At 42.8% G+C, this 24,191-nt stretch overlaps 1 protein-coding gene across 4 annotated transcripts in view; it reads left to right on the top strand.

Moving 5' to 3' along the window:
* Window positions 1-24,191, top strand: part of cadpsa (Ca2+-dependent activator protein for secretion a) — a 511,391-nt gene that overhangs the window by 243,578 nt on the left and 243,622 nt on the right. For all 4 annotated transcript variants that reach the window (XM_072280505.1, XM_072280503.1, XM_072280504.1 and 1 more), the window contains exons 7-8: window positions 7,623-7,734; window positions 22,637-22,776. In XM_072280505.1, coding sequence (XP_072136606.1) covers window positions 7,623-7,734; window positions 22,637-22,776 — 252 coding nt within the window. The remainder of the gene's footprint in view (window positions 1-7,622; window positions 7,735-22,636; window positions 22,777-24,191) is intronic.

Here is a 24,191-nt window from a genome sequence, read left to right as displayed (position 1 = left end):
TCTTAATTTGACTGTATGGTTAGTAAAGAGAAAAAGAAGAATAGCCCTTAACTCGGCAGTGAAGTTATCGGGGCACTGTCATGACGGTGTTTCCATAGAAAGCTGTTCTTGTTTTTACGAGGCCAAATTGCTAGCTCGATGCTCAGCCCGACTTGGATTCGAACTCGGGAACCTACGCTGCAGAGTCCGGCGCTGATATTATTGCGCAACCAAGCGGAACATGGTGTGTAAAGAAAACAAAAAAAAGAAAAAGGGCCCATTCTCATGAAACAGTCTAATGCGCCACGTCGGAGCTCACTGATAAGGCCGTTCATCCACCATTGACCTCCTTAGATTGTCGCTGACCTTCGGACCCTTGCTCCAAGTCCACTCCATCCGGCGGTCTACCAACTCTCTCCATTCGTGTCTTCTCTCCTCATCTCCCCCCAGCAATAGACTGCGAATTCCTGGTTCCAAGACTCACAAGAAAGAACAACATCCTGCTCATTGGCTAAAATGCCCCATTATCTCTAGTCATAACCCAAACATTTCTGCTACAGAGAACCCATTACCTTAGCAATGGAACAATACAGAGAAGCCATTACATTATCAGTGAAACATTACAGCATGTTACATACATTAACATAGAATCTCTTTCCTTCATTAAATATGCAACTGAGCACAACCTTGCCATCAGCTAAAAAAATTGGTATAATCTCGTTCTGTGTCTAGCTCTTTAGTCGTCATCGCTGCCATTTTTACTGCTAGAAAGCAGCACTGAGTTCAAGCCCTGGTATAGTGAGATCTAGTTTAGGAGCAAGTTTTGCCTTGTCCAGGATGAATCCAGCTTCACTATATCCAGCAGTGTCTGTGACCTTTTACTGCAATGGCAGCAGCAGGTTTAGATGACGCTTCATAGAAGATGCAGACCTCTTTGAGCTATAGATAGCAGATTGTTGTGTAGGTTCCTGGAATCTTCAATCCTTTAAGATCCTGAAGGGAAAGGCACCACTGCTACCAATCTTCATGTTCCTCTTTAAGGAATGGGACATCCCATCAACAAATATCTAAGGTCAACTCTCTTAACATGAAGCATCCCTGGATACTGACTAGCAAATCCAAGAAAGTCAAATAAGCTGTTGATATTCAATAGCACATCACATAGAGGGTCTTTCAGCATCAGTGACCAGGAGAGTAAGGGTGTTGGTAACAAGGTCCCATCCAGCACCCACACTAGCTGTATAGGAGGGAGGTCCTGTCCAAGATCAAGATTCTGTAGACCTCTGGCCAGATCTTCAGATGGAAAACATCGCATAACCTCAGCACTGTTGGATGTGATTTTATGCAGGCTGAGATTAGACTATGCCAACATGTCTGGCATTGCTTTCAGCATGCTAACTGCTCCTTCTGCATTAGAAAATGACTTAAGACCATCATCTACATAGAAATGCTTCTCTATGTACCTCTGTGGTTCAGTCCCAAATTCCCCTCTTCTGCCATAGTTGACCATTTATTGCCACAGCTGGAGCAGTAAATCCAAGAGAGTTACCAAAATCTCCAGAATCTCCAATGTCCAGTTGGTGGTCACGAAAGCACAGAATCTGAGGTAGTCTCAATGATCCTCTCTCGCTAAGAAGCTGTGGAACTTTTTTTGAAGTCTGCCATCACAGCGATGGACTCAGTTCTGAAGTGCATGAGGACCCTGAGTAGACTATTATTGAGGTCTGGGTCCTGCAAGAGCAGATCATTCATTGATATATCTTTGACCTACGCACTTGAATCAAAGATTATTTGTATTTGTGCAGGTTTCTCTGGGTGGTAAACACCAAAGTTGGGCAAATAGCAGTTTTCTTTGTTGGGATCTGGTGGAGGCGCTAACTCAGCATGGTTGTTCCTGAAAAGTCTCTCTGTTAACTCTGTATAATGATTTTTCATTTCTGGTTTCCTTCTCAATTTGCAACTGAAGGATATAAGTCAACTAAGGACCTGCCCTCTGTAGGAGTTGTCATGAAGAGTGGAAGGAAAGGAAGCTACCCAACTGTTTGACTCAGTTTTGCTAAATTCTGTTCATGCTTCAAAGGAATACCTCATCTTTGATGGAAGGTGCCAGCTTATAGCCATCTTCTGAGTGACAGATAATCAGCTTGCCTAAATCTGATTGAGCAGAGGTGAGCATGTCAGGGCACTTGGTTTGCTTACCTACAATCTTCTTCATACCAGATTCTACTCTCACAGGGCCTGAAATTACCTGGGTGCCTGTTCTCCAGTACATTAGTCTTAAATGTCCTGACAGTGGGCAGATGAGCGCCATCGAGACAGACTTCACCCACAATGATGCAACCCAGGTCCAGTCATTGGGCATAAGGTGCATTGTGCCCCGACCATTGCACCGTTCACGTACCTTATGTGCATGGGTAGTGTCTCTGCCTAACAACAGGAGAATCTCAGCAGAAGAGTCAACTGGGGGAATGTGAATCGGTGTGTGCAGCTTCAGGAGTTGGGATTTCATCCCTGTTGTTCAGAATATGGTCACACCCAATGAGAGTTAGCAAGAAAAGCAGACCTCCACTCCTGTTTACTGCACAACAAATCTACCAGCTTTTCTTCTGGCGACTTCTGATGTTCCAGATCTTGTCTTTAGAGTACGAGGAAACAGAACTTTGAATGCTGAACATGTCAAAGAATATTGATTTTGTCAGTGCCACATTGCTCTGGCCGTCTAATATCATATGTGCCTTTATTTTTGCTCACGGTGTCCTTTAGGGTAGATGTTGGCTTGACATATTTTACAGCAGGACTTTCCTTGGAAACCTTTCCTACATGCTTCTTTGCATGAGCAAGAAGCTACATCTGATGGACGCTCAGCTGGCTCCCTGCCGTGCTCTGCTGCGGGTGTGCTGGTCCTGAATAAAATGCTGATATGTACTGCTCACTGTTGCACTCAGTGCAGTGTATGACAGCTTTACAGCTTTTTGCTTGGTGTACTGTTGAAGCACAACATCTGAAACATATTGAGTGCTCTTTTAGAAAGCATCTCCAGTCTGTGTGCAGCTTTTCTCTGAGTCCTTTGCATTTCCTTAAGGGGAAATATCTTTAAGGGGAAAGGTGCATACATGAGGATGCTGTTCATTGACTATAGTTCAGCATTCAATACTATCATCCCCTCAAATCTAATCAATAAACTTCAAGACCTTCACCTCAATACTTCCTTGCGCAACTGGATACTCAGTTTCCTCACTTGCATGCCTCAGTCAGTTCAGATGAGCAAAAACATCTCCTCCACAATTTTCATCCACACAGGTGCACCACGAGGCAGTGGGCTTAGCCCCCTGCTCCACTCACTTTGTGCTCATGACTGTGAGGCTAATCACAGCTCCAATGCCACACTTAAATTTGCTGATGACAGCACTGCTGATGGCTGAATTAAAGGTGATGAGGAATCCACATATAGGGGTGAGATGGCTCTTTTGGTTAAAAAAAAGCAAATCATTAGAAACCAGTGACATAGGATCAGAAAGTGTTACATCATTGTGGATAGAGCTAAGGAACCGCAAGGGTAAAAAGACCTGGAAGGGAGTTATATACAGACCCCCAAACAACAGTAAAGATATGGTCTACAAATTACAACGACAAAAATTGCATGTCAAAAGGGCATTGTTACAATAGTCATGAGGGATTTCAATATGCAGGTAGATTGGGAAAATCAGGTTGGCACTGGATCCCAAGTGTGGGAATTTCTAGAATGCCTATGAGGTGGCTTTTTAGAGTTGCTTGTGATTGAACACACTAGGTGATCAGCTATTCCGGATAGGGTGTTGTGCAGTGAACTGGAATTGATTAGAGAGTTTAAAGTAAAGGAACCCTTGGGGACCGGTGATCATAATATGATAGAATTCAGCCTGCAATTTGAGAAGAAGAAGCTGAAGTCAGATGTGCCAGTATTACAGTGGAATAAAGGGAATTACAGAGGCATGAGAGAGGAGCTGGCCAAAATTGATTGGAAAGGAACACTGGCAGGGATGATAGAGCAGCAATGGCTGGAATTTCTGAGAACAATTCAGAAGGTGCAGGATATATATATTCCAAAGAGGAAGAAGTATTCTAAAGGCAGGATGACGCAACCGTGACTGACAAGGGAAGTCAAAGCCAACATAAAAGCCAAAGAGAAAGCATATAATACAGCAAAAATTGGTGGGAAATTGATTGGAAAGCTTTTAAAAACCAATAGCACAAAATACTCTGCAGATGCTGGGGTCAAAACAACACTCACAACACGCTGAAGGAACTTAGCAGGTCGAGCAGCATCCGTGGAAATGATCAGTCAACGTTTTGGGCCGGAACCCTTCATCAGGACTGAAGAGGGAAGGGGCAGAGGCCCTATAAGGAAGGTGGGGGGAGGGTGGGAAGGAGAAGGCTGGTAGGTTCCTGGTGAAAAACCAGTAAGGGGAAAGATAAAGGGGTGGGGGAGGGGAAGCAGGGAGGGGATGGGCAGGAAAGGTGAAGAAGGAATAGGGGAAACCACAATGGTAGTAGAAGGAGGAGGAACCATGAGGGAAGTGATAGGCAGCTGGGGGAGGGGGCAGAGTGAAATAGGGATAGGGGAAGGGAGGGGGAGGGAATTACCGGAAGTTTGTGAATTCTATGTTCGTGCCAAGGGGCTGAGGTCCTCCCTACCACTGTGCACATCTACACAGAGCACTGTAGCCAGAAAGCAGCGTGCATCATCAAGGACTCCTAACATCCAGGCCATGTTTTATTCTCCCTGCTGCCATCAGGAAGAAGGTACAGGAGCCTTAGAACCCACACCACTATATTCAGGAACAGTTATTACCCATCAGACTGTTGATCCAGAGGGGATAACTTCTCTTAACTTCACTCACCCCAACACTGAACTTTTCCACAACCTACGGACTGACTTTGAAGGACTCTTCATCTCATGTTCTCAATATTTATTGCTTATTTATTTATTGTTATCTTTTTTACAGTATGTTTGCACAGATTGTTGTCTTTTGCACATTGGTTGTTTGTCTGTCCTGTTGGGCACATTTCATTGATTTTATTATGTTTCGTGGATTTATTGTGTATGCCTGCAAGAAATTTAATCTCAGGGTTGTAAATAGTGACATATATGTACAGGTTTCCCCCGCCATCCAAAGGTAGAGCATTCCTATGAAACGGTTCGTAAGCCGGAATGTCATAAAGTGAAGAAGCAATTACCATGTATTTATATGGGAAAAATTTGTGAGCGTTCACAAACCCAAAAAATAACCTACCAAATCATGCCAAATAACACATAAAACCTCAAATAACAGTAACATATAGTAAAAGCAGGAATGATACAATAAACATACAGCCTATATAAAGTAGAAATACTTTCCTACAATCATTGCCGCACTGTTCTCCGTAGCGAAAATCTCACGCAAGCGCTACCAGCAGAAACACTCTCTCCAGTAACCTTTAAGCTATGAAGCTGACAAATCATACCATATAACACCTAAAAATACACAGCCTATATAAAGTAGAAATAATGTATGTACAGTGTAGTATCACTTACCAGAATCAGGAAGACAGCGCCGAGCACACTGATGATGGTGTGTTAGGCTGAGTCGTCAGAGGTTGGGGTGGTGCAGTGGTCCCCAACCTCCAGGCCACCAAGCGATACCGATCCGTGAAGCATGCAGCGGTACAGCGGTAGCCAGGACGCACCCAGCACATCTTCAAGAAAAAAGCTGAAATAAACAAGCTAATTAATTAGGTGCCGCCCAGCACGTAATTGCTGACCCAGATCAGTACCGATTTCCAATTGAGTCATCTCTGATCTGGGCCGACAATTACGTGTCGGGTGGCACCTAATTAGTTAGCATGTTTATTTAGGCTTTTTTCTTAAAGATGTGCTGTGTGCCTCACGGCTACTGCTGCATTCTCCGCGAATCGCAGGGTGGTGGGACACTGCGGTGTCATCTCGTCGTCTGCTTCCATTAGAGCAGGCAGCTCATCTTCTCCTATGATTGCCTGCCTCGATGTCGAAGGTCAAGGTTCATCGTCTGCTGTGGCTGATGCAGAAGGCTTGCTTGACTGCTGAGCCTCGCGCATTTGTCTGTCATACAGTTCTTTGTAAGGACTCAAACCATCCTGCAAATATCCCCTAAACTTACATACCCTTTCAAAATTAAAGTCATACTTTATCATTGCAGCGAAAATCTCACGCCGTTGCTTCACATTCAGTTCCTGGACGACTTCACTTTCGGTCCGTTCGCTACTGCATTCAGTTTCAATTGTTATCCTTTCCTATTCCAATTGCATCAGCTCTTCATCTATCAGTTCTTGGTCATGGGATGCCAAAACCTCTTCAACATCATGTTCGTCAGTTTCCACAAGCCAAACTCACTTTGTCCTTACTTTGTTCACCACGATCGAAATGCTTAATTATGTCTAGTTTTACACGAAGTATAACACCCTTACGAGCTCTTTTAGGCTTTTCCAATACCTTAGGACTCATCTTACAAACGGCTGCTCACAGGCATGTGTTTAAGCAATGCCGGCTAGAATACCGTTCCGAATCCCGGGGAGAGCGGCTGCTTGGGGCGCGCGCTGCCTTTTATCGCACGCTAGTTTCCCCCGCGCGCTGCTTTTTTTTCGTAACAGTGAAAACACTTACTGAAAGCGAAAACGGTACTAATGTAACAGTGAGATTTTGTAAAGCGAACGTTCAAAAAGCAGGGGACACCTGTATATAGAAGTGAAAATGGGGGGAATAAGACAGACAATGGTAGGTGCCTTGGTTTTTGTGTAGGACAGAATATTAGGGTTTTGGGGGAGTGGTACCAGACTAGCATACCACCTATCTCTGTTTCCAAGTTTGACTCTTTGAGATACTCGAGCAGCAGAATGTATTTTCAATTGGTTACTTTTTTTCTGATAGATCATTTATTACTTCTGAATTCTGAAATTGCACCCCAAAAATGTTCATAATGCAACTGGGGTTTGCTGTAAATGAGAGAAAATAAAGATCAAGAAAGCAAATAAACCAAAATCAAAATGTTAGTGTTATTTGCATTATTAGGAATACATAGTCAAGACTATATGTATTTAAATTAGTATGACCTAACCTACCTAACTTTCCCTTCTCTGTTTTCTTGAATTAATTTTGTACTTCCTTGCAGAGCTCTCTTCACAAACTTTCCCTTTGTTTCATTACTGACAAAGATGGTAGCAGCATTATACTTTCTAATTCTGTTAGAATGCAGCCAGAGGAGAAACTGGGCATTTCTTCTAATTTTGCTGTGATTCTGTTTGTACCTACTTCCAGCCTCAGTATTATGCCAGTTGCCTGCTGTGTTTAATGCTAATTATATTTTTTATTCACTATACTCCATATGACCTTTCTCGATATTACTGTCTATCAGTCGCCAACTGTGTGCTAACCTTTTGTCTTCCATTCCAATTCTTTTTTGCAGTAAAGAATCTTGGCCAGGATGCTCTTCAGTGACAAATAGTGTTGCTAGATGGGTCTGGTAATTCCAGAGCCCATCTGATGAGTTTAAAAGCATGTATTATGTCAGTAACTGATTTTTTAACTCGATCTATAAATGTAATGCATATGAGAAAAATTGATCACTCCTAAAATTGTTTCTTTTCTATAGCTGGGGTACCCAAGGTGACTTCACCAGCACGCACCCACTTCCTGCAGTAAAGGTGAAACTCTTCACAGAGAGCACAGGCGTGTTGGCTCTGGAGGACAAAGAGCTTGGACGGGTATGTGCTTTTTATTTCCTGCAATTAATGATTTATACTGAATAACCGGTGCCAAGTCTGTTCCGATTGCACTTGCATCCTGCTGCCAAAGAAGCTCTTCTAATTCCTATTGCACACTCATGACAATATCACTTACCAAACTCTCTTAGAAAAATAACAGTTAAGTAAAGATTTCTTTATTTTCTGTGCTATTAAAAACATCCTGATAAGAGCACAATCAGAGCATCTTGAATAAGGATGTGCTCAAATCTGAATAACACTGAACATGGCATCTGGCAGCCAACAAATGTCCCTTTTGCATGTTTATCTGTTCATACTCTATCACAAACAAATACTGCTCTGTGTATAAGAGCCTTTCACTCATTACTTAGTGATTCATTGCACATGGTTGTCTGAACAAGCCTACTTTATCTGGCCTCCTGCTGCCAGTACCGATACAGTTTTCCACACCCCTCTTCTCCTCAGCCTACGGCTATATCATCAGTACCCTGAATTAAAAATTGGATTTTTGACTCTGCAATATGAAAGACAACGAGAAGGCAAAGCACAGAGCAAATCAAAGAACAATATTTGTCTCCATTTCTGCTAGTTGCTAAATGTGCCACTGAAATGCACATAACCAAATCTATTCGGAAAATCAGGATGGTGTTGAATCCCAAGTGAAGAAATTTTTAGAATGCCTTCAAGATGCCTTTTTAGAACAGCTTGTGGTTGAGCCCACCAGGGAAAAGGCAATTCTGGATTGGGTGTTGTGTAATGAGCCAGATTTGATTAGGGAGCTTAAGATAAAGGAAACCTAAGGAGACAGTGATCATAATATGATAAAATTCATCCTGCAGTTTGAGAGGTAGATGCTAAAATCGGGTGTACTGATATTATACAGGTAACTACAGAGGCATGAGAAAGCAACTGGCCAAAGTTGATTGGAACGCTTTCTTGCTTTTCAAATCTTTTTATTGTTATATTATACAGGAAAAATAACATGAGTACATTGAAGTAACAACACTTACAATGTCTCAAAAAAGACATTATCTTAAAGATTGAAATAAATTATTGTGGATTGGAACGCTTTCCACCATGAGGAGGTGACATGGTGTCCCTATCGCTGTCACTTCCACAACTCCAGAATTCTCTCTCCACCACCTGCAATGGACCTATCCGATATTTTATCCTCCGCTGGATCCATGCTTTCAATGGCCGGTTCTTCACCTTTCTCACATCCAGCAAGGTATGGAAGATTCCCGTCTACAAACTATAGAGCCCGCCGCCTCCAACGCCAGCAGCCGCAGACGTCCCCAGACCATGATCCCTGCTGCTGACCTCGATGATTTTAATGATCCTGAGCGGATTCAAAAGTCGGACCACCTATGCAAGTTCCAACCCTGCCGGACACCTTCAAGGTGTCTATTACACAACCTCCAGTACTGGCTCTAGCCTGGACCTTGACCGACAGCACCTCTGGGCCAGGATTTTACATGCTGCCATTGGAACCCTGCTCTCCCCTTCCCCTACCCTCACTCTGCAGTTCCATGTCTCTCAGGTCCCACCATCAGCTCTTAGCCTCAATGACTCCATCTCCTTCCCAACCCTCCCCTCTCCTCACACACTGCCAACCCTCTTACCCCCCCCCCAAAATCCCAGCTCTTATCCATGCCAGCTCTTCACAATTCCCTCAGTCCTTCCCCTCTCTGAGGCAAAATGTTCTGTTCTCAATAGGAGCCTCACCTTTGTCCTCCTGCACCCACCGGGAGTTCTGCTCCCGTTATGACGCTAAGCTCTTCTTCCACTGCCTCTATCTCCATGCCAATTTCTTTGTCAAGGACTGTCCAGCCCACATTGATGACCCCTCCTTTCGTCTTCCTGGACACCCCACTCTGGTCTTCTGCATGCTCTGGATCTTTTCATTGCTAAGTGCCGACAAGACATCAACTGTCTCGACTTCACCACTCCTCTCTCCATTTCTAACCTCACTCCTTCCTAACACACTGTTCTCTACCCTCTCTGCACTAATCCTAACACATAAAACTAGTAGGTAAAGGGGGTATTGTAGTAGTGTGGTGGACTAACCTCTAGCTTGCGGATCCCAGCGACACCTCCTCTTACTTACCCCTTGAACAGGACCCCACTAAATAGCACCAGGCCATTGTCACCCGCAGCATCAGCAACCTTATTAACTCTGGAGATCTTCCTCCACTGCCACCAACCCCATAGTTCCCTTACCCCCATTTCCAAGTTATCCTCATGTTTTTACCTCCTACCCAAGATCCACAAACCTGCCTGTCCAGGTAGACCCATTGTTTCTGCCTGTTCCTGCCTAACTGAACTTATATCTGCATACCTCGACTCCTTTTTATCTCCTCTGGTTCAGTCCCTTCCTACCTACATCTGTGTCACTTCACAAACTCTGTATCTTTTCAGTGACTTCAGGTTCCCTAGCCCTGATCGTCTCATTTTCACCATGGATGTCCAGTCTCTATACACCTCCATCGCACATCGCGGCGGGGGGGGGGAGTTAAAGCTCTCCAATTCTTTCTAGACTACAGATCCAATCTATTCCCCTCCGCCACCATTCTCCTCTGTCTGGCAGAACTGGTTCTCACTCTCAATAATCTCTCCTTCGGTTCTCCCACTTCCTTCAAACCAAATGTGGAGCCATGGGCACTTGCATGGGTCCCAGCTATGCCTGCCTTTTTGTTGGCTACGTGAAGCAGTCTATGTTCCAAGCCTACACCGGAATCACTCCCCAGCTTTTCCTATGCTACATTGATGACTGCATTGGTGTTGCTTCCTGCACCCATGCTGAGCTCCTCGACTTCATCAGCATTGCCTCCAACTTCCATCCTGTCCTCAAATTTACCTGGTGCATTTCCAACATCTCCCCCCCAACCTTTCTCAATCTCTCTGCCTCGATCTCTGAAGACAGTTTATCTACTGATATCTTTTATAAGCCCACTGATTCTCATAGCTACCTGGAGGATACCTCTTCCCAACCTGTTATTTGTAAAAATGCCTTCCTCTTTTCTCAGTTCCTCCGTCTTCGTGCTTGCAAGATGAGGCTTTTCATTCCAGAACAAATGAGATGCCATCCTTCTTCAAAAAAAGATTTCTTTCGTCCACTATCAATGTTGTCTTCACTTATTTCACGCGTATCTGCTCTCACTCCATCGACCCACCACCCCACTAGGGATAGGGTTCCTCTTGTTCTCACCTGTCACCCAACCAGCCTCCAGGTCCAGCACATTATTCTATGTAACTTCTGTCATCTCTAATAGGATCCCACCACCAAGCACATCTTTCCCCTCTCCCCCCCCCCCCCCACCACTTTCTGCTTTCTGTAGGAATTGTTTCCTATGCAACTCCCTTGTCCACTTATCTCTCCCCACGGATCTTTCTCCTGTTACTTATCCTTGGAAGCAGAACAAGTGCTACACCTGTCCCTATACTTCCTTACTACCATTCAGGGTCCCAAACAGTCCTCCAACGTGAGGTGACACTTCATCTATGAGTCTATTGGTGTCATCTCCTGTATCCGCTGCTCCTGGTGTGGCTTCCTCTATATCAGTGAGACCTGCCATAGTTTGGGAGACCGCTTCACCGATCACCTACTAATTCACTAGAAAAAGTAGGAACTCCCAGTGGCCACCTATTTCAATTCCACTCCCCATTCCTATTCCAACATGTCAGTCCATGGCCTCCTCTATAGTTTCAAAGAGGCCACAGTCAGGTTGGAGAAGCAACACCTTATATTCTGTCTGGGTAGCCTCCAACCTGGTGGCATGAATATCGATTTCTCAAACTTCTGGTAATTGCAGCCCCACCTTCACCATCCCCCATTCCCATTTCCCTCTCCCTCTTTATCTACTTACCTGCCCATTACTTCCCTCTGGTTCTCCTTCCCATTCTCTTTCTTCCATGGTCTTCTACCCTCTCCTGTCAGATTCCCCCTTCTCCAGCCTTTATCTCTTTCACCTATCAACTAACCAACTCTTTACTTCACCCCTCCCCCTTAGGTTTCACCTATCACCTGCCACTATGTATTTCTTTCTCCCCTCTCCCCACCTTCTTACTTTGATTTCTCATCTTTTTTTCCTGTCCTGATGAAGGGTCTTGGCCTGAAACAATGACTGTTTACTCTTTTCCATATGTGCTGCCTAGCCTGCTGAATTCCTCCAGCATTGTGTGTGTGTTGCTTGGATTGGAAGGGACTCTGGCAGGGATGACGATAGAGCAGCAATGCCTGAGGTTTCTGGGAGAAAATTGGAAGATGCCGGAATAGTTCACCTCAAAGAAGAAGCATCCTAACAGGAGGATGATGTAACCATGGCTGATAAGAGAATTCAAAGACAGCATAAAAGCATAAGAGGCCCCATACAAATTTGCAAAAATTAGTGGAAAGCTGAAGGACTGGAAAGCTTTTTAATACCAACAGAGGGTAGCTAAAAAAACAATGAGGAGAGAAAAGATGAATTATGAAGGTAAAGTATCCAATAATATAATTTCCCACACCTCACTATTTCCTGCTTTGACATATTTGTCCATGGCCTCCTCTTTTATGCAGGGCCCTGGGGAAAGAACAGGAGATTGGGAGACGAACAAAATGCCCAAATAGTTTCCTTCTGTAAATAAGATGGTGATAAATGAGTTGAGGTCATGAGCATCAATTTCTAGTTACAGTATTTTTTTTCTTTTCCTCTCCCCTTCCCTCTTCTTCTATTCCTAACTCTGACCTTTTTCTTCTTTCCCTCACCTGTCTATCACCTCCCCTTGATGCCCTTCATTTTTTCCTTTCTCCCATGGTCCACTCTTGGCTCCCATCAGATTTCTTCTCCAACCGTTTACCTTTTCCATCCACCTGGCTTCACCACCATCTTCTAGCTTGTCCTCCTTTCCCTCCCCCCCCCACCCTTTTCTTCTGGTAAATTATCCCTTCCTTTCCAGTCGTAATGAATATGCTCAGCCTGAAATTTTGACTGTTCCGTCAATGCAACCTCACCTGCTGAGTTCTCCCTGAATTTTGTGTGTGTTGCTTTGGATATCCAACATCTGCAGGTTCTCTTGTGTTGAAGTTAAGTCACCTGGAACACCCTGGGGTTCTGAAAGAGATTGTAGGTGCATTAATAGTGATCTTTAAAGAAACACCAGATTCTCGAATGGTTCCTGACTATTGGAAAATCTCAAATGTCACTCCAGTCTTTATGAAGCGAGGGAGACAAAAGACAAGGAATTATAGGCCAGTTAGCCTGATTTTTAGTAGTTGGCAAGAAGTTTCTTGGTAGCACGTGATATAAAATAAGCTGAAATTTTGCCTGACAAATCTGTTGGATTTCTTTGAGGAAATAACAGGCAGGAGAGACAAAGGAGAGTCAGTGGAAGTTGTTTACTTGGAATTTCAGAGGGCTTTTGACAAAAGAACCTCAGACATGAGGCTGTCAAGCAAGTTAGGAGCCATGGTGTTACAGGAAAATATATTTTCAGAAGTGATTTTACAGAGATCAATTTGTCAGCTCCCTTTTCACCATCATCAAACCAAGTCTCTCTGTTATGTAAAAAAATTGCTGGGAAAGCTCAACATATTTATCACCATCTTATTTAAAGAAGGAAGCTATCTGAGTATTTTGTTTATCTCCTAATTTCCTATTCTCTTCCCAGAGCTTTGCATAAAGGGTGCAGCAGAAAGACAGCAATTAGTATCACCAGTAGTTCTAAATCAAAGGGAGAGAGACATTGTTAACCAAACCTAAGGGAACTGGGAGAAAATGCAGAATACAGTATGTGAGGTTAGATTAACCATGATTTCATTGAATGATGACATACATAAGCTCAATGGACAACATGGCCTCAAATATTCCTGCATTTCATCTTGGTAAGTATTATCTGGATCCTTTCCATGGCCGATCAAAGTGCCAATCTTTGACTTCTCACCAGTGATCAGCAACTAAGTATATTGTCTGATCTGTAAATGCACAAGGACAGGATGTGATTTCAGCAGCAATGATGACAGTTGCATTAAATTTTGAGTAACTTGCAGAGGGTGATTTACCTTTCAGTTGTAACCATTTCACATGGACACACTTGCATGCAAATTAATAATCTATGGTCAGAAAGAATATATGGTGATCATATAATCACTACTAAGTTAGTAGTGTACTGCAGATATTTTTGCTGTTGCAGTATCAACAACCAATTATTCACAGCGTATAAGGATAACATACTCAGCCAATTCCATTACTGGCAAAGCCACCAGTTACTTATGCAGCTGTTCTTCAAGAACATCTCTTAAAAAAACTGTTATTACCATTGGTCAACACAACCAACAAAACATATATGAAAGTTGTAGGGATGGGTCAGTAATGATGCCGCCAGCAATATAGTTGCAACAGAGATGTTGGTAACAAACATAAATTGAAACAAGCAGGATTGCAACTGACGTAAGGTGCAAACATACTAAAAAAAACCTTGCATTACAGAGTTGCTTTTTATGATCTCAGGCCTCGACATGGCTTTTTGACAATGATGAATGGTTGCAAATGTAATTGCCATGTAACATGGACTCTGGGGAGATGTAGAAACCCTACAGCATACCTATATCAGGAGTAGATATGTATCATTGAATAAACTCACTGCTAAGCAGAAAGAAATATCAACAGTATTATGAATTATTTGTGAATGTTGACTTTTAGTGCACTTTAAGGACCTTGGACATGGGGAGAGGTTGAATGAACTTGGACTGTTTACTTTGGAATATTAGAGATTGAGGGTCAAACTGATAGAAATATATAATATTATGAGATGTATAGATAGGGAAGGTAGTTGTCTGTTTCTCAGGGTAGAAGTGTCAGATATTCAATGTTCAAGATGAAGGTGGGAGGCATATACAGAAGATGCAGAGAAGGCACTGCCAAGGGAGCTGGTAGACACAGATAAAATAGTAATGTTTAAGAGGCATTTAAAGGGACATGTGAACAAGAAGGGAATGGAAGGATCTAGACCAGGGGTCCCCCACCTTTTTCGCACTGCGGACTGGTTTCATATTGACAATATTCTTGCGGACCGGCCGACCGGGAGTGGTGGGGGGGGTGGGGTGTCGCGGTGGTAGGGTTGCCAACGGACGAGAGTAGCAGTCAAATACGCTGGGTTTACCCCAAAAAAAGACTACAATGACCATGAAGCCTTGCGCGTGCACCAGTGCGCATGCGTGTACGATTTTTTTCTATAAATCGTTTTTGGCGGTTCTGTTTCGGGGGGGGGGGGGTTAATCATGACCGGAATATCAGTGATAAGTGGCTAATACACTCAATTTCCTTTCTAAAAGGGTTTATCTAACGAATTTAATATTAAACACAGTGCATACTTTCCTCGCATTAATATAGTGATAAGTCAATTATCAGGGGAGCTTGAAGTAAGTGTTGAACGAACTTCCAGTAGAAGTGGTAGAGGCAGGTTGGATATTATCACTTAAAGGAAAATTGGGTAAGTATATAGACAGGAAAGGAATGGAGGGTTGTGGGCTGAGTGCAGGTCGGTGGGACTAGGTGAGAGTAGCGCTTGGCACGGACTAGAAAGGGAGAGATTGCCTGTTTCCGTGCTGTAATTGTTATATGGTTATATAAGTCAATAGCATCATAACATTTTAAGTAACGTTTGGATATTAAACACACAGCACATATTTTCCCCGTATGAACATATAAAATCATTGCAACACACCAATATCACTGAATCAGTGGGAGCCCTGGGCTTGTTTTCCTGCAACATGATGGTGCCATCGAGGGATGATGGGAGACAGCGATAGTCGAATGGGGTTCCTTATGTCCAGTCTATTCCGCAATTTAGTTTTCGTTGCATTCATTGCAGAGATATGTTGGAAATGGAAGCAACGTTTTCAGTACTTTCGTGACTATCTCAGGATTGTTAGCCTTGACTTTGATCCAGAATGCCAGCAGAGATGTTATGTTAAACATACTTTCCAGCCTGCCATCATTTGCAAGCTCGAGGAGTTGATCTCCTTCCCGCGCTGAAATGGATGACGCGCGAGTAATGACCTCACATGCGTTCAAGCTCAACAGTGGGCGTGACAGGGAATGAGGAAAAGTGCAGCTGACTCATATCGCCAAATCATATCGCTTCCTCGCGGCCCGGTAGCGCATGCTTTGCGGCCCGGTACTGGTCCGCGGCTCGGTGGTTGGTGACCGCTGATCTAGACCATGTACGGGCAGATGGGATTCATTTGGAGCAGAGGTGGGTTGTCCAGCTGGGCTGTTCCTGTGCCGTACTGTTCTGTGTTTAAGTAAATCCATAAGATGTAGTTGGAAAGGATACCACCTATTCAGCGTCCAAAATTCTGCGCTGTCTGTTCACTATCAGAAATGGAATAGAATGGGTCTTTAAGGGAACGTGGTACTCTTCCTACCAGCCATTAGCTTAATCAATCCTGATAAATAACTCAGATAGCAAGCTTATCTTCATGTTGAAGTTCAAGTTTAGTTGTCATTCAGCCATACATGAATACCCATGAACATAGCCAAACGAAAGAGAGTTACTGCGGGGCAAAGGTGCCAAACACAGCGCTAACATTCATACACAGCATAAGGCACAAATATCAGTAAAATACAGTTTCACAAAAAAATATAGTCCAAGACCCTAAGTCCATGAAGGTCGTAGCAATCTGCAGTCAAACACAATACAGCTTGTCTTCTGCCGAGCAAACACTAGGGTGGAGTGGCAGCGCTGACTCAATCTTGGATAGCGCACCACACTGCCTACAGTGGAGTGCATCAGCTCTGACACCTCTCTCCTGGGCAGCTGTAGAACAGGCAACACCACGGCTTGAGACCTAGTCATTGCTACGAGGTCCCACAGCTCCCTCACAATCTGCCAATAAATCAGTCAATCAGACTTGCAGAATTTCACATTAACAATGTCCAACAGAGTCTTGCGATCACAAGAAAAGTGAATTAAGATGATCACTCGTTTAGACTGCACACTGCCGTGGTGCACCCACTTCGACGCCTCTCTAACGCAGGCAGCAGCATGATCAGCACCAAGTCTAGCTCCTTCACTTTCCTTCACTTTCTCCATTAACAAGCAACTCGCTGAAGGGATATATCTGCAGTACTTTAAGTTCTTAATATCCAGTAGGATCTTGCAATCACAAACTAACATTTTAAACAGATAATTATACCTTTGGTTGACCCCGTAGAAGCTGCTGTGACCGAATGCGCCACCATCTTTGTCATTGCACCTGTGGCACCAAGCCAAGTATTTATATCTAAGGATGAAAATGTAAAATATAAATAGAAACTGCCGGATATGACACATTGTCCAAAAGAAAAGTGGGTTATATCAACTTAGGTAAAATTACATGAAGAACAGTGACTATTTTATCCATTAGTGAATAAAGTTCTAATGAAGTACATTTCCGATGTACAGCAAGTGTATCATGTGGAAACTAGTTATGTCAGGCTTACACTTAAAATAAATTTCTCCACCAGGAAGTAATTTGGAGAAGGAGGAAGCTTGGTGAAGAGGTCAGAAGAACAGGGGGCAAAATATACCATCAAGCCATCTGTCACAAGGCAGAGCTCTTCCTGAGTTAAAAGACTGCTTAATAGCAAACTTCCTATGAAACAGCCCTAGTAATAAACAGACCGATAACACCCCCAGTGGGTGGGAGAGAAATTTACTAGTGGCAAGTAATCTACAATAGACAGTTACAACATTAATGAACAAATGCACACATGGACCTGTACATATACACTGGTGCTAGAAACACAAAAAAAATTATACTTGTTCATTTATTTATTGAAAAAAATTATCCAATATTAATGTATTTGTTTGAAAAAGTATATGAACCTTTGCTTTCAGTAACTGGTGTGACACCCTTGTACAGTAATAACTTCAACCAAACGTTTCCAGTAACTGTTGATCCATCCTGCACATCAACTTGGAGGAATTTTAGGCCATTCCTCCTTACAAAACTGCTTCGCCTCTGGGATGTTGGTGGACTTCCTTGCATGAGCTGCTTGCCTCAGGTCTTTCCACAATGTTTCTATAGGATTAAGGTCAGGACTTTGACTTGCCATTCCAGAACACGTATTTCTTTTTTTTAAACCATTCTGTTGTTGATTTACTCTTGTCTTTCGGATCACTGTCTTGTTGCATTAAGCCTCTGTTAAGCTTTAAGTAACAGACCGCTACCCTGACATTCTCCTGTAAAATGTCTTGATACAATTTTGAATTCATTGTTCCCTCAAGCTGTCCAGGCCCTGAGGCAGCAAAGCAGCCCAAAACCATGATGCTCCTTCCACCATGCTTCACAGTTGGGATGAGGTTTTTGTTGGTGTGCAGTGTCCTTTTTCCTCCAAACATAACAATGAGCATTTCTGCCATAAAGTTCAACTTTTGTCTCATCTGTCCACAGAACATTCTCCCAGAAGTTTTGTAAAGCATCCAGGTGGGCTTTTGCAAACTTGAGACATGCAGCATTTTTTTTTTATTTTGGAGAGCAGTGGTTTCCTCTGTGGTGTCCCTCCATGAACACCATTCTTGTTCAGTGTTTTTCTTATAGTGGACACATGGTCAGAGAGTTTAGCAAGTTCTAGAGATTTCACAAGTCTATTACCCTTGGGTTCTTTTTCACCTCCTTCAGCATTGCATGATTTGCTCTTGGTATGATCTTTGCAGGATGCCCACTGCTAGAGAGAGTAGCAACAATACTGAATTTCCTCCATTTGTGGATAATTTCTCTTAGTGTGGACTGATGAACTCTCAGATCTTTAGAAATGCTTTTGTAGCCTTTTCCAGCTTCATGCATCTGTACAATTCTTCTTCAAGGGTCCTCTGAAAGTTGTTTTGATCAAGGCATGGTGCACATAAATGGATCTTCCTTGAGAAGAGCAGGGTCTGTCTGTAACCTGAATTTGTTTGTCTTTTTTATAGGGTAAGGCACCTCTACAACCCACATGCCCAATTTCAATTCATTCATTGGAACACTTGATTCCATATAGCTTTTGTAGAAGGTATTACCCCAGAGGTTCACATACCACCCTGCGACCAGTCATTGTCCTAGTGTCTGAGTCTACTATGCAAGTGGTGCTGCTGGAGCTGACAGTCCCATGGGAAGATAGCTTGGAAGAGGCCTTTGAAAGGAAGCTCTCCAAGTACGCAGGACTAGTCAGCAACTGTCAGCAGGCTGGATGGAGAGCGAGGTGTCTCCCAGTGGAGGTTGGTTGTAGGGGATTTGTAGCCCGTTCTTTAGTTAGAGCCTTCAGCATTTTGGGCATCGAGGGAGAGAGGAAGAGGAGAGCCATCCGCAGTACCACCGATGCGGCAGAGAGGCCTCAAGATGGCTGTGGCTCAAAAGAGGGCAGCCATGGAGTCATAAGTAGCAAGCCATCTGGACACAAGCTGGGGTCTGATCAGCCCCGGCTGGGTCACCTGGAGGAGGTTGTATGATGTTGAAAGACCCAAAACACCCGATGATTCTAGGAACGTCACTGAAGATGTGTCCAGAATTATCAATAGATGTTATGTACACAGCAACAAATACGTGTAATATTGGATTATTTTTCTCAATAAATTAATGAACAAGTATAATTTTTTTGTGTTATTTATTTAATTGGGTTCTCTTTATCTGGTTTTAGGACTTACATGAAGATTTGGTCATATTTTAGGTCGTACTTATGCAGAAATAGAGAAAATTCCGCAGGATTTACAAACTTTCTAGTACCACTGTGGCCACATTAGTACTAGGCAGAACACAAGTATAATTGTAAGAGTCAGGTGCACCAGTAAGGACAAATGTGCCTGTACAACATTATAGGCAGTGATGCTAGTAAATTATACAAGTTAATTTGTTGCAAATAGGTGCTGCAGTAAACAGATATACTTGTAAGTATAGCTCAGCAGATTCTGCACCAGGAATAGATACTCGCTACAGATGTAGCTGCGATGGAAATGACAGTCACGGGTACATGAATCAGTAAAGAACAAAGCTATATAATCCACTAATAAACAGATATATACTTGTAACTGTAACAGAAAAAGAAATAAGCAATAGTTTAATGCACTTTGTAGTTATAACAGACAGGCAAGTAAGTGTGATGGAAATCCTATTTATTCATTAGTTTGATGTTTGGTGAAGTTACATTGAAGGAGCAGGTGGAAGCTTAATTTCACAACAAACAACTTGAAATTCCAAATGAACAAAAATGGCATTGAGCAAAATTTTATCTATTGTCATACTTCACGATTAAAACAATTTAAAGAAAATGTTACATTTTAACTATTACTGGTGACTATCCTGCCACTTTTATTATGCTCATCAGATCTCTCTACACTCTAGCGCCATTCCTGAGTTACACTGATACATGTACCTTGAGATTTCCTAAGATAACACTGATGAGTGGTGATTCTTTGCATGTAGCTCCGATGAATATCATCAAATATTCCTATTTAGGTCTACTACGACTGAAATCCACAGTCACAGCTATGGGTACTTCAGTAAGCAACATCGGTTTAAGACATTTTAAAAAATCTTTCGATCCTCAGTATCACTGGACCTTGGATGGCGGACTCAGGTTGTGAGTGCAGTTCCCCTTTAAGAAAATGGAAGTGCAGTAGGTGCGCTGGGCTACAGGTACAATTCAGATACAGAGGTCTTGGGTCCTCACCTGTGATTATCTTGCTGGTGAATTTGCAGTCTCTAGAAAATAAAATTGAAAACCTCAGAGCAAGGTTGCAGTACCGGAGGGTCATAAAGGACTGCTGTGTTATTTGCTTCATGAAATGTGGCTCATCCCCGTCATTTCAGATGCTGCGCCATAACCTGAAGGTTTCACCATTCACCCAAGACAGGACATCAGAGTATTTTACAGGTAAAGGAGATGGAGTATGTTTTACGATTAAATCATCATGGTGCACAGACATGGTGGTTCTGTCTCAATCTTACTCAGCCGATCTGGCTCACCTAGCAGTCAAGTGTCAACTATTTTATCTGCCATGTGAATTTTCTGCCATCATCCTGGTAGCAGAGTACATTCAACCTATGGCCAACATTAGGCAGGCGCTGGAGGAACTGAGCACCATGATCAGCTGTCACAAAACAGTGCACCCTGATGCTTTCTCTATCATTGTGGGGGATTTCAACCAGGGTGGCTTGAAGAAGTTTCTGAACAACTATGACCAGTGTATCACCAGTGCAACCGGAGGAACCAACACACTTGACCCCCATTATACCAGAATCGAAAATGCTTACTGTGCCATCCCATGCCCACACTTTAGAAAGTCCAATCATTTGGCTGTTCTACACCCAGCACACAGCCAGAGACTAAAGACCGCTGCTCCTTTTCTGGGGTCCGAGAAGGTATGGTCAGGGGATGCGGAGGAGCACTTACGGGACTGCTTTGAGTCAGTGAGCTAGTTAATATTCAGGGATTTATCTTGAAATGTGAATGAATACATCACAGTTGTCACCAACTTCATCATGACCTATGTGGTGAGTGTGTACCTTTGAGGACATTCTGGACATACGCAGACCAAAAATACCAGGAAATTAGTAGTCTACAAAGTGCTAGATCTGTGGCATTTAAGACTGGTGATCCAGAACTATACAAGAAGTCCAGGTATGAGCTACGGATAACTACTTTAAGAGTGAAAAATCAATTAAAGTTAGAGACAGAATCAGATGCCCATCAGCTCTGGCAGGGTTTGTAGGCCATTACTTCCTACAAGGGAAAACCTAACATCATGAATGGTGGATGTGCTTCAGTCGCAGATGAGCTCAATGCATGCTTTGAAAGGGAGAATAAAACTCCATCTCCGAGAATCCCTGCAGCATCTGATGACACTGTCTCGGAGGCCATGTCGAAACATCTTTCGAGAGGATGAATCCTGGCAAGGCATCAGATCTTTGTAGGGCACTGAAAACCTGTGCCAACAACATCTTCAGTCTCTCACTATTGCAGATGGAGTTTCTCACCTGCTTCAGAAGGAGGACAATCACAACTGTAGCCAAGAAGAGCAAGGTGAGCTGCATCAATGACTATCGCCCAGTTGCAGTCACATCTACTGTGATGAAGTGCTTTGAGAGGCTGGTAATGGTCAGAATCAACTCCTGCATAAACAAGTACTGGGAACTGCTGCAATTTGCCTTTCACCACAATGGGTTTAGGTCTACTGCGGCTACAGTTTCACTGGCTTTCCACTCGGCCATGAATCACGTGAATAATAGTAATACCTACATCAGGCTGCTGTTTGTTGATTACAGCCCAATGTTCAACACAATTATATCGTCAATACTAATCAACAAGCTCCAATACCTGTACCTCTGTATCCTCCTCGGTAACTGGGTCCTTGATTTCCTCACCGGGAGACCACAGTCAATACAGATTGGAAATAACATCTCCTCCCCACTGACAATCAACGCTAGCACACTTCAAGGATCTATGCTTAGCCTACTGCTCTACTGTCTCTACAACTGTGACTATGTATCTTCTTCCCCTCCACCATCATATTTTTGAATGGACAATGGATCCATGAACACTACTTCATTTTTTTTTGCTGTCTTTTTACACCACTTACTTCATTTAAAATTTTTAAAAATATATTTATTATTGTAAGTTATAGTTTTATGATTATTTTTACTGCAATGTACTGCTTCCGCAAAACAACAAATTTCCACAACATGGCACTCAGTGCCAAAAAGGGAACGGACCACTGGTCCGCAAGCCAGCTATGTTTCAACAATGTTACCTAAAGTCAAATCTCCAGAGATATGAGAGTTACCCATTTTTTGATTTGCAATGTTATTGTTTTGGTAAATAACTTGCATTTTCCTATTTCTCCATGACAGCATTCCCTGTTCAATTACATGATTGAGTTCTATTGCTTGTATGTTCTTTTCCAGGTTGTCTTGCATCCAACACCCAATAGTCCAAAATCAGCTGAGTTGCACAAAATGATTGTTTCAAAAAACAGCCTGGATCAGGATCTGAAAATAAAGTTGGCAGTTCGGATGGACAAGCCACAGAACATGAAACACTGTGGGTGAGTATGCAGTCATAAACACAGTGCTGAAAGTAAAGAATGTAGATGCTAATTTATTAAGTATAGTATCACCACACTTGTATGTACTAACTTACCCATTATGCCCCATTCGTGGGACGGTTTGAAATTGTTAAAGTAAATTCAACCCCTCAATTTCCATCAGGTATCAGTTTCTTATGCTAAATTTCAGCATGTAGGAGCATTTGTTTGAAATTTAAATTTATTCCTAGATCTTTTATGTTCATTGTTTCATTTAGCACATGGGTTACCTAAACAAGTTCGTAAATTAACAACTTAATCTTAGACTATGAAGGACTATATTTGGATATATTAGTAGGAATTGTTATTTCACTGTTTCTGTGTAGATCTAGGTATGAAGTATTCAATCTGGGAATAAATCCTGAATGTTAACTTGGTTTTTGGATTTGCTAAAACATAAAATGTTTGAATTAATCATAACTTTGTAGAACGGATCACCATCAAGGCAAACAAGGAAACCCCTTGGCATACCTTAAGACTGTTTTTTGACTCTGTTGCCAAGGAAATGGCCCAAATGACCTAATTCTGCTCCTATGTCTTTCTGAAATATAGGGCCTGCTGTAGGCTTCTCAGTGTGAGCAGAATATCCTGTCGTGAGTGCTGTATTAAGCCAATGAATGTGGGCTTTCATCCCCATTGAAACACTGTTGGCGTAATAAGAACACTGACAGCATCTCTTTGATCAATTATCTTCCTTTGATCTATTCCATCTGGTTGGCTTTGTTTTAATTCTGTTTAATACCTTGCATTTCATGTTGAAAGGTTTTTAAAAATTATATTGCAGAAGTGCATTCCACCTATTACAAGTGCTGGATTACCCTATCCACTGTACTTGAATGCAATCTAATAATTGTGCTATTTGAGATCTTTCATTTTCCTGGATCCAGCCAGCTCATCTTTACCATGGATGTCTAGATTCTAAGCACTTCAATCCCCATCAGGAAGGTCTTAGGCCCCTCCACTTCTTTCTAGGATAAAAGACTCAGCTAGTTCCTCTCCACTGACACTCTCATCTGGCAGCATTGTCAACCATTTCTCTTTCAATTCCTTCCAGTTTCTACCATTCAGAAGTGTACCAAACACATTCTAGTTTGCCCCAGCTACACCTTTTTGGTTGGCTATGGGTAGCAGTTCTTGTTCCAACTGTGCTCTGGTACTCTTCTCCAACTCTTTCTCACCTACATCAACATCTGCACTGGTTTGGCTTCCAATGTGGACCATGTCAATTTCATCGCCTTTTGCTGCTAACTTCCACCCTGCCCTCAAATTCATTTGGTCCATTTCTGAGATATCCTTTCCTTTTCTGGATCTCTCCGTCACCATATTAGGAAACAAACTGGCCACCAATATGTACTCTAAGTCCAAAGACTTACACA

This window comes from Mobula birostris, chromosome 16, assembly GCF_030028105.1.
Source record: "Mobula birostris isolate sMobBir1 chromosome 16, sMobBir1.hap1, whole genome shotgun sequence".
In the NCBI taxonomy this organism is placed as follows: Eukaryota; Metazoa; Chordata; class Chondrichthyes; order Myliobatiformes; family Myliobatidae; genus Mobula; species Mobula birostris.
The sequence above is the reverse complement of the archived record's forward strand: the minus strand, read 5'-3'. Positions and strand labels throughout refer to the sequence as shown.